Below are 12,047 nucleotides of genomic sequence, written 5' to 3' on the forward strand. Positions count from 1 at the left end.
GTCAGTTCAGGACACCATCTTATTATTTCAAGTTAAACCAAGAATTTACCATTTGTTTTTCTGCATGAAGTAACCTCTCTTATGTTTTTGTATATCACTGACAAAGTGTCTTGCTTATCTCCAAGCATTATACCTCTACAAAACTCGATACAGACCATGGGCTGTAATAAGCATATAGTTTTACTGGCCTCCACTGAAGAGAAAATTGGAGACAAACCTCTCCCCCTCTATTATAGCAACCAAGAACTTTAGAAAATATGTCATGATGTTTTTGAGAAAGGTCATGTCTGACTTGATAGTTGTTTCTTTTCTTCCAAGTGCTAACATTTTGAAAAGGAATAGCATCACTTAAATCTCTATGAACTGCTTTCAGAAGAATTAGAAGATCAAGCTTGCTTATAGTTATGAATAAGTGCCAAATGGGACAAAGAAGCTTGAATTTCATGAGCCTCTTGTGAAAATTTAATCTTTTTACTCTCTTTGTTATTAAATTTTAATGTCTCTTTATCTAGTATGAGGATGAAGTGGTTTTTCTGTGCAGAATGGTGCTGATTTCTAGCCTGCCTAGAACATAGTGAGTCCTTGGGATGATCAAGCAGGCACCATTCATGGACAGTTCAGCTGAGCTGTGTGTGCTGTATTTACTACCTATGGATATTACATCCCTGGAAATTCACTGTTCTGCCAAAGGTTTCTGATGTTGTAGTCAGTCTGTAGATAGCTCCCTAAAATGACCATTTGTCAGAGGCAGGGCTGGGCCAACCACTAAACAAGCACCAGAGACTCTCAGAATCTCTCTCCCTTCCCAGAGGGGAGCACTTGGTACCATGGTGTAGTAGTCATGAGGTCTTGAGTGACAGGTTGGACTTGATGATCTTTGAGGTCTTTTCCAACCATATTGATTCTATTCTATTCTATTCTATTCTATTCTATTCTATTCTATTCTATTCTATTCTATTCTATTCTATTCAGATCCCATGGATTGCCTTTCAATATAATAAGACTATAAAGGAGAAACAAAACATACCTAGGGCTTTCAAAATGAACTTTCTTCTGTGTGCTGCACCTCTTGAAGCAGGCACATGCCATAAAGCATATTTTATTTATTTGTTCTATGGTAGTACCTCATAATATCTTATATAGGTTGTAAATAGTCATTCCCTATTATTCTTCATATGTCTAGCAAAGGAAATAAAGAAATTTAGCCTGTGTATTCAGTGATGCATTTACAAAGAGTGATTTAATGTTGTTTTTCTTCCTCTGTTTGCTTAGCTATGCAAAACAGGCTTTCAAAGACAGCAGAGGCTCAGTCTGAGCTAATATGGCCTGTACAAGGTCTTCATTTATTTGTATACATAAAACATGCCAGCTTAGATTAAACTAGATCTCATTATCCTTAGGGTTCGCCTCTTAGCTCAAAAGGTGCATTAATTCCCTGTCATGCTGAGCAGCAGTCCACACACTGTTTTACTGCACTCCTTTCAGGCTTGTGGATTCCAAAAGCCTTCCCACTTCTTTTGTCATTGAGTAATTTGGCGCTGCTTTATTTTTGTTCTGGTAAAGAAGATATGCACATTTCCAAACAATTCCTTATGCCACTTTATTCCTTGTCTCCCTGTATTCACTGATCCTTCATTAAGAGAAGTGGTTTAATATCCAAACAAAAAAATCTTAACACAAGAAATTCTGCCTGAAGAGGCTTCTGGCTGCAGAAAGTTCATTCCTAATGAAGACATCTTGGCTGCATCCAAGCCAATGTAGTCTCCTTTATCAGAAAAAATCCACCAAACAACCACCAAACAAGACACCAAAACCCCACAACTTTTGTAGAGGATTAAAAAAAAATACAAGAAAATTACAATGCCTTATAGGCATGATTCTTCCCATATATATTTAATAAATGAGAAATTATTATACTGAACTTGAGAGAAGCTCTTTGCTTGTAAAGGTGAGTGGAGAATCAGGTGCATTTGTTTGATGTGAAACATGCTCCCATTACAGCAATCTGGAAATTACAGGTTTACTTTTCACATACATAGGATTTGGCAGTCAGCCTTTTTTTTGGAGTGGCATTGTCCCTTAAAATGAGTATTTGATTTCCTATCCACCATCAGTAACTTTTAGCACTAGTAATGCATGTATCATTTTGTTTAGTGAAGGCTATTGCAAATTAGTGTACCTGTATCTCTACTTCTGCTTCCTTTTTTGTTTCTAAGTTCAGACTTCTCTTTCAAAGTACGTTTGCAGCAATTGGAGCAGAGTTGTTTTCACATAGTAAAGCAAGAAGACTGCGTAAAGAAAATATTTTAACTGTGTCAGGTATTGGCACTAAAGTTGCCCTGGTTTACTGAGGAGCAATTTCCAAGTGTGGCTGTTATGCAGCCCTTCATCTAGCCACCAGCTAAGGGGGAATCTTTAAAGCACATGCTGAAGCCATGTCCATCTCATTAATTATAAGCACTAACCAGTGGATCAGCACATCCATAGATGCCTATCTCAGCAGGGCCCTATGCTCCCAGCTTCAGACAGGCCTCCACGCTGGATGAATGTTTACTGGGATGCTCAAATGTGGAGACCACAAAGTTAAGCACTGCTAAATTCAGATTTAGGGTCCACTCCATTCCAGCTTAGTTCACTTGGCTGTGAGCTTTATGCTGTCTTTCATAAATCAACCCTGATACATTTCAGCTAGCATCTGTACAGTACTATAAGGTTCATCAACCTCATCCAGTATAAAGCTGCTATAACATAATCGTGTTTCTGCTGAACAAAGGCCCTGTGTGAATCTCTCTGGCTTCAGCTGAAATTACCATTCTGAATGCTGATCTGCACAATATTAAGAAGCAGGCTGTTTGTATCGTCTTACTTCAGAATTAGACTGACAGAGGAGCCATGTTTTCAGTAGAAGATAACACTTAGTTCCTCACCACAGATTTTCATTTTGAAGAAGCATTCTCATCTATACTCAGATCTCTAGGGCAATGCTTCTTAATCCACAGTTTGTCAATTATTGCTGTTTCATAAAATACTGAATTGTGATTTAGTAAACTGTTGCAGTATTCTTCAAGCCACATTCTTATGAATGCAGGCTGGCAAACAACTGAGTAGGAGAAAATAAAAACAATAAGAGAACTTTAAAACTTCTTCCCCATTTTAGTTAATTGCAAAGGAGAAGCTTCATGGTAAAATTATTCAGTGTCCTACATCTCTTTCAAAAGCTGTAGAAAGTCTTCCAGTTGAGCAGCTTGAGTCATTGCTCTCAGGCATCATAAAGACTCATGCATGTTACTGACATAGCTCTTGACTTCAGCAAAGGAAGGATTTTAGCTACTTTGTATTTGTAATCAGGGATGAATCAAATTTGAAGTGCACAACCTGAAAAGGATAAGGCCTGCGGGCTATACTGAACCATCAATCCCATTTCAGTGATGCAGTCTGTCCCCTGCTCTTTGCACAAATGTAATTTTACTGGTGTTACACAGGTTAGCAATTGAGTTAAATCCATTGTGTAGTACTGAGGCGGGGTAATGAGAGTCCTGACAAGAACAGATGCTGTCACTTGAAGAGGTTTCTGAAAATTAAAGCAAGTAGCTTTGAGGTTTAGACACCTGCAGAGAGGACAACAAAATTATTTTAGAAACTGAGTTATACTTTGTAGAATCAACCATTATTTAAACAGTTAAGCATACATTTGAATTCATACAATCTCTCAGTGAAGCAACATACTCTTAATCCTGATTAGAAGAAGAATACTGAAATGCAGTGTAACACTAAAATAATGTGTAACTTTCTGCTGTAAAATCTTCATCGTTGTTTTAACTGCTGGACTAGCCAAGGTAATGTCTAATCTCTCATCTCTAATCTTGTCACAAAGTCCACACTATGTTATGTGTGTAGAAGCAGTGTAACAATCTATAGTGAACACTTTAATTGGGTGTTCTTCCAATCTATGGGGTAGACTCCTATCCTTTATGTATATAGAAAAAGTAGAGTTTTTCAGCATGGTATTCTCCTTTTATTGTGGCCCTATTTGCAGATCTGTAGTGCAGCCAAAGATGAGATGCAGGTTTTTCTGGACTGTAGGAACATCTTATGGAGAAAGCAATGCAATAAAAATTTCCACTCCACACATGCATGCCCTCTTATTTAAAAAAGGGATCAAACATAGTCCTTAAAAACAAACAAACAAAACCCCCCAAACAACTACATCCCTTTTAAAGCAGCCTCCCCCAAAGGACAGTTAAGCTTCCAGAGAAGTCATAAACATACCTCAAGACACTGTGATTATTCTGTTTCTCATGTGACTCAGGAATATGGGAAGGCCTAGTATAGATAAAGATTATGAGTATTTTGAGGGGAAAATGTACTAGCAGGAGAATTATATTAACTATATATCACAGTATCACTTAGGTTGGAAAGGACCTCGAGGATCATCGAGTCCAACCTATCAACACATATAGTCTATGTGCTTCTCATTTTCTCATTTCTCATTTTCGGTACTGTATTTGCTTCAAACTCAGATTCTTAGTAGCTTGATAGATAAAAACCACTCAATTGTTCTTATTTTGGTAATAACTTTTTCAATAGCCAACATTTTTATTGGTGCAATGAAATTCTTAATTAGAGTTATTAATATAGCTGTAATTGGAACGCTGAAGGAACATGCACCGTGAGGGATAAAATCTTTTCAGGGGTTTATATGACTTTGTATAGACCAGACATGATTAAATAAAGGCAGGATATGACTCCTCTAAAAATGTAAAAAAATTTATATTAATTGACTACTATCTGAGTACTTCCCATTAAATAGAAAAATTCAGCTGTTGTCGTAGGGTTGGAAGGGTAAGGCCAAGAAGCCTCCTCCCTCCCCCCTGTAAAGTAAAGGGAAAGAAAATTGAAGGGAAAGGAAAAAAATCCTCACAGCTGAATTAGCAAAGCAGTGGAGCTGTATATTTACAAAGCAATGTAGGATATGCAGGGGAATATATACAAATTTACAATATTTACAATATATACAAAGATATACAATAAAGTAACACAGAAATGAGAGTTCCCCCCCCTGCTGAGGGGGTTCCCCACCTCCACTCTCCCCCTCTCTCCCTCTATTCCCCAGAGTGGGTTAGAAAAGAGAGAGAAAGAGAAAAAAAAGTTAGAAGCAGTTTGTGTTAATTGGAAAGGAGTTAATACAGGCCTTTATCAGTTTTTCAAGGCCGAAGCCTTGGCAGAAAGCCCAGGAGCTGCAAGCTGCTGCCCGAAGGAGAAGCGAAAGCAAGACTGAAGATAGAGTGCTGGAATGCCCAGTATACCCTCCTGCACTCCCAGTTCAGAAGGTGCTTCCTCCCACTTTACCAATGAAATTAGTTTAGATCCTTCTTTTCGTTTATCAACTTCCGTCCACCATATTCCCTTTCTTAAGGGGACAGCCCCAACCGGTGACAGCTGTCTACAACAATTTAAAACATCTTTGAGGTCTATGGTATAATATAGATGCAGAAATATTTTAAAAAGTACTGAAAAGAGAGATTTTTATCCCTCTAGCAATAGATTATTGGATTAGTACAATATTCTTGGGATCTATGATTTTACATTTCTGGCTTTTTGAATACATGCCCACCTGACCTTTTACTGGATGCTTACATCAGTGTAGGATTTCTTAGAAATTTGGGAAAATCTAGTTTAATAAGCAGCAAAACAACAGTCTCTTCCTTTTCATGAATTTGGTACAACCCTGGAACTTACAAAATTAAACTCCTATCACATTTACTCAACTGTCTCATAATCAGATTATTTATTCCAAAAGGCCAGACCTTTCTAGTGTGTTGTTCCCACTTTATTTCATAGAATGAAAAGGGGAAAAAAAAGTTTGATGGGAAGTATGGAAATAAACAAACATGATAAAGCTTCATGAGAAGTTAGTGCAAGGACTGGTAAGGGAACCCTCAGAGGGAAAATAAAATCTTAGTCCTGATATGTGTACAGAGCCTGCTTGAAGATGTGACTGTAGATGATTTGTAACAGTCTCCAATGTCCAATAACTGGTAGCAGTGAAAAGGTCAATTAGATCTCTATCTTGAAAGCAGATGACATGAATGTGGGTGAGTATTCAAGAGAACAAACAAAGGGTAAAATATTGCTAACTATTAAGCAGGTCTGTTGAGTTAGAGCAGAAATATTGCCAATGTGTATCACCTTTTAAAAAAAACAAGAAAAAAGACCCTTCTGAAAAAAACTGGCCCCATTTAAGTTTTGAGTAACAGGAACTCCTAGAATTGACAAGGTAAAAGTGAAATACGGGAGAGGCAGCATGTGAATGCCTGAACTAAAAGAACAGAGAAGATATATTTGGTAAGTGAAAATGTGATATTGGGCTAAAGCATATTATACCATTTTGGCAAAAAAATTGGCTACTGGCATAATAAAATGAAATTTTTTTTTCAGCAGTACTTATGGTAAAACTGTGAGACAAAAATGCATTGTATGTACTTTTAGTGTATAATTAGATCTATGTTCTATTAGGACAGTATGTTTGTTTCTTGATAGGTCTAGTGGATGGACAAGTATTATTGAATTATTCCTTTGTCGTCTTATAGGTCTTGTCATGACTAGTTGCAGATACATAAGGAAAAACAGTGAAAGCAAAAGACAGTACATTGACAGTGTACTAGGCAAAGTAATTAGAAGTACAGAATCAAATCCCATGCAGAGCTACAGGCTGGGGTGAGAGTGGCTGGAGAGCTCCCAAACAGAGAGGGACCTGGGAGTGCTGATCGACAGCTGCCTGAATATGAGCCAGCAGTGTGCCCAGGTGGCCAAGAAGGCCAATGGCATCCTGGCCTGCATTAGGAATAGTGTGGCCAGCAGGAGCAGGGAAGTCATTGTGCCCCTGGACTCTGCATTGGTTAGGCTGCACCTTGGGTCCTGTGTCCAGTTCTGGGCCCCTCAGTTTAAGAAGGACATCGAAACACTTGAACGTGTCCAGAGAAGGGCAACAAGGCTGGGGAGAGGCCTTGAACACAAGCCCTATGAGGAGAGGCTGAGGGAGCTGGGATTGTTTAGCCTGGAGAAGAGGAGGCTCAGGGGTGACCTCATTGCCCTCTACAACTGCCTGAAAGGTGGTTGTGGCCAGGAAGGGGTTGGTCTCTTCTCCCAGGCAACCAGCACCAGAACAAGGGGACACAGTCTCAAGCTGTGCCAGGGGAGGTTTAGACTCGAGGTGAGGAGAAAGTTCTTCACCGAGCGAGTTATTCATCATTGGAACAGGCTGCCCAGGGAGGTGGTGGAGTCACCGTCCCTGGAGGCGTTCAAGAGGAGATTGGACGTGGCACTTGGTGCCATGGTCTAGTCATGCGGTCTGTGTTGATAGGTTGGACTTGATGATCCTCGAGGTCCTTTCCAACCTTAGTTATACTGTGATACTGTGAAAATTCTAGATTTTACATATCTATAGTTGCCTCCTGGCTGTGCTATAGGTTGTGTGTAACCTCCAGCTCCCTGCTTGAGTTCAGAGCTATATTCTCAAGAGTTCTACTAAAGAATAAGTGTTGGCTAAAATAAATTTCCTTGCTGTATCTCATCTATCTTTATTTATTGTTGCCTCTGCAGACATTTTTTTTTCATTTGATAAATTTCTTTGCTGTAACGCTTAAAATTTGTTGTCTTTTTGTCTCTGCAGTTTTGTGCAACACTTGGAACCACACCTTGCTGCTCCTTTGACAAACTATTAGAACTTGGTCCTATTTGTAAGTCTTTGCTACTATTTCCTAAAATTGCAGATACAAGTTCAAGCCATGCTGAGTCATTTCCAGGGCATTGTGTGGTGTTGGTGTGCAAATTCAGTAAGGCTCCTTATAAACGAGACCTTCGGTTACGGTTCTCATTCTCATACTAGGTGAAGCAGCAAGCTTGCATTCTCAAACCTTTGAGGAGTACAGAGGACATTTCTTCTAAGTTTTTTTTTTTGTGGGAGAGTGTATTTTGGAACACTGTCAGTTAAAAATTAAGCACTTCAGTTTGTAGCATTTTTCTTCAAGCCCTTTACCTGCAAGCACCACTAGAGCAATGCTGAAGAACAGAGAAAAGCTGAGCTCTAATTCTCCTGTGCACCAAGTGTTTTGTTTCTGTTTGGTTCTAACAACTATGACAAGCATATAAACACACACCAAAAATCCACATGTATTCTCCTTAATTCTTCCTCTCCTTTCCCCTGGCAATAAAACAAGACAAATGCCAGGCTGTTTATTCCAGTGGCCAAGCCATGGACTCTTCCTAAGTATTTCTGTGTTACAGTCTGTTGTGTGAAGCTTTGATCTGCAGCAAGGCTTGGTCAAAAGCACACAATTTCTCTTGGCTGATGAAAAGGCAGCAGAGCACATCTTATCTATTTTAGAACAGGAAATTTATAGCTATAATCTCTCTGAAGCAGCCTCCTAGAAACACAACCAGATTTGTTGTTCTGTAAATTTATTCAGGTGGGGCCTAAAATAGTCACGGTTTGTGTGGTGGCGACTTGCTCTGTGAGTTTTCCTGCCTTTCAGGAAACAGCACAAGTGTCAGAGGCTCAGTTTCTCCTAGTACTCCTGTCTAAAAATGTTTCTAGTTTTTCAGCTAGAGATTATTTTGCTGTTAATGTTATTCCTACACACCTGACCTAACACAATAGTAACACCAATACTTTTAGGTGTGGCAACTAATTGTGTGTGTTTCACATTAATGTGCAACAGAGATGAGCAGAAGGATTGCATGCTACTCAGACTGTAATTCTCATGCTAGCTTTTCTGCTTGCAGGTGAATATTCTTCTTACTATACATGACCAGTAGTCTGTTGAAATAAAGGCAGTCTCTCAAACCAAGTAGATTTGGAAGTAAATAATTTGTTGAGCTTTGAACATGTTTTCAAATAAATTTAAGTCATGGATGTTATGAATAAATTCTTACTAGCTTTCTTTCCAGACATTTATGCAAAACAAAATGTAGTTCACAATAATGTAAACTCCAGCACAAATTTGGTGCCAAATTGCAGGTCTGAAGGGCTATACTTCTAAATATGGAAATAGCCATCAGTACTCAGTGTAAAGATCTTATGTGGGCTTTAATCATCAGCTTGTAGACCAGAATTGCTACTGTGTCCAGATGATCTATGGCAGAGTATAGATACTAAATCACAGAGAAAACAAGAGACTTGTATGCTAAAATATTTCTGCAGAGACCATTCAGTGACTAATCAAAACTAGGACTTTCTTAACCTTTCAGTGCTTGCTCTTGCTTAATCATCATAGTCCTTGAAATAAATACTTTGCTGTACATAGTTCAAAAGCTGGCACATGCAAGTATATCAATATTTAGAATATAATGTCTAGAGATGTGTTTGTGATTCATGAGTTAGAATTGGGGAGCACAGCTAAAACATTAGCTCCTTTTGCTAAAGTAGATAGTTTTATTACCACAACAATATAACTACATGTCTAGATACTTTTTAAAGGCATATAATTATTCTTAAAATAAGTTAGTATTTTATGTTACTTAATAAGATAAATCTATACATACAAGGACTCTGTTCCAGTGGAAGTGGGGAGAAAGGAGAATATATTATGTATCCATCTTTGTGTATTCATGGGAACCCAGATGGTAGAAACATTTAATCTCTTAATTTCATTTTAAATGGGAAAAATAATAACATCAAAGGAAAGTCTTTCAGGCACTTGATATCATGCAAATTAATAGAGCTTTTTAAGCTGCTGTTTAATTTATTTCCCCTTCAATATTTTTTTTTTTTTAGGTAATAAAGAAAATATCTGGATGCATATTGATGCAGCCTATGCTGGAAGTGCATTCATCTGCCCTGAATTCAGGCATTTTTTGAACGGAGTAGAGGTGAGTGGAGTGTTTCTTCTCTAACAGCCTGCTAAGCCCTTGCTCTTCCACAGAATTTGTGTGTTTCTCATGCATCCAACATTAGTGGCTCTTCTAGAATCAGAGTATGCTGCACTTCAGTTTGCACTCCAAATCCCTGTATATACTATTACATTACTAATACTTGTTATTTTTTACTGGTTTATTCTGGGAGTATGGAAGTTACTACAGTTTGTAAGTTTGGCCCTCAAAATAGTAAATAGCAGTGAATCAACAAAGTGTCTTACAAAATAGAAAAAAGGGACTTTTTACTGGTACCCTAATTCTACATTACACATGCACAAAAAAGTTCAACAAATTAATGAGCTCATTATGTCTGATCTTTTGCTTACATCCTGAAAGTCATATAAGATACAGCCAGTAGCTGTATCTCAAACAGACAGGATTTAATAAGTGAGAGAGCTAAATGAAATATTACCCCAACAGCACTCCTGTTCCTTTCCCCCACCCCCTTGCTGAGCTACTTAGCATTCAAGTTGCTCAGATAAGAATACTTCAATTTCCTGCTGCTCCCCTCAGACAGTCAGATAAGTCCTTGCCTTTCACTTCATTGGAGAAAATATTGCTGTTTGGTAAAGCCAGAAGTTTAAACACAGGACTGATAGGTAGTGACTAATGAAGAAGAGGAGGGATAGCCCCTTCACAAATAAAGCATTTCTTTCTGTCACTTTTTTTTATCAGCTTGCTGTAATTTCCTGTGGGGGCACATATTTTTTAAATTATTGTTATTGGTTCCTGAAGGAAATGAAACAGCATCCTTTGTCTGGGCCAGCATTTGTCATAAGAATAAATATTTAACAACTGTGAATAGGCTTCCTGCCTTACGTAGTACAAGAAGATAGCTAGATAGATGTATAGATAGGTGTATAGATAGACAGACAGATTATTTTCTCATATGAGAATAATCATTAGTTGTTTACAAGGTTATAAGAAAGAAATGAGAACAGAAAAGTGATGAAGTAGTCAGACCCTGGTGCTGCCAGGCCCTCAGCTCTCTTTTTTTTTAAGGTTGATGGCTGCTGCCTTTTCTAAAACACAAATCATAGACAAAGCTTTTTTCATACAATGTCTGCTTTTCCTGCCTGGGTTTCTTCTGATGCCATGCCTAAATACATGTCAAGTAAAGCAGTCCTGTTACATGATTTATATGAAGATGTATTGTGAATGCTTACTTTGTGATGGCTATTCTTTTGACTTGGACAAAACCCCATATTTCTGATAAAAGAAAAATACCCTGGCAGTTACAAAAGAAAAGAAATTGCCTGGTCAGTTGTAATTTTATGAATGAATGGGACAGAATCTGAACACATATTCTCTCTCTCTCTATATATATATACACAAATTAAAAAGATATAATATAGTATAATATAATATAATATAATATAATATGATATGATATGATATCATATATCATATAATATGATATAGTATAATATAGTATAGTATACTATAATATAATATAACATAATATAATATAACATAATATAATATAATATATCTGAAGGGGGCCTACAGGAAGGCTGGGGAAGGACTTCTCAGGATCTCAGGTAGTGATAGGACTAGGGGGAAGGGATTGATGCTGGAGTTGGGGGGATTCAGGCTGGATGTGAGGAGGAGGTTCTTCCCCATGAGAGTGGTGAAGCCCTGGAATGGGTTGTCCAGGGAGGTGTTAGAGGCCCCGTCCTTGGAGGTGTTTAAGAGCAGGCTGGCTGAGGCTCTGGGCAGCCTGATCTAGTGTGGGGTGTCCCTGCCCATGGCAGGGGGGTTGGAACTAGATGATCCTTGTGGTCCCTTCCAACCCTGAATGATACTATGATACTATGATAATATAATATAATGTAATATAATATAATATGATATAATATAATATGATATAGTATAATATTATATATATAATATATTATATATATATAATATAATATGATATGATATGATATAATGTAATGTAATGTAATAGAATAGAATATGATATAGTATAATATAATATAATATAACATAACATAATATAATATAACATAATACAATATATTATAATGTAATGTAATATAATATAATATGTCTCTATATTAATTTTTTGTATATATGTTTAATATTATTGGAAACTGAAAGCTTAGTGAATTGTTATTGGAAATTAGAAT

The 12,047-nt window shown here is 37.5% G+C and overlaps 1 protein-coding gene across 2 annotated transcripts in view; it reads left to right on the top strand.

Moving 5' to 3' along the window:
* DDC (dopa decarboxylase) overlaps positions 1-12,047 on the top strand; it is a 74,795-nt gene that overhangs the window by 38,758 nt on the left and 23,990 nt on the right. For both annotated transcript variants that reach the window (XM_068147710.1, XM_068147709.1), the window contains exons 7-8: positions 7,673-7,739; positions 9,776-9,870. In XM_068147710.1, the coding sequence (XP_068003811.1) occupies positions 7,673-7,739; positions 9,776-9,870 (162 nt within the window). The remainder of the gene's footprint in view (positions 1-7,672; positions 7,740-9,775; positions 9,871-12,047) is intronic.

This window comes from Melanerpes formicivorus, unplaced genomic scaffold (assembly GCF_026170545.1).
Source record: "Melanerpes formicivorus ecotype bairdi unplaced genomic scaffold, bMelFor1.0.p_v2 SCAF_15, whole genome shotgun sequence".
In the NCBI taxonomy this organism is placed as follows: domain Eukaryota; kingdom Metazoa; phylum Chordata; class Aves; order Piciformes; family Picidae; genus Melanerpes; species Melanerpes formicivorus.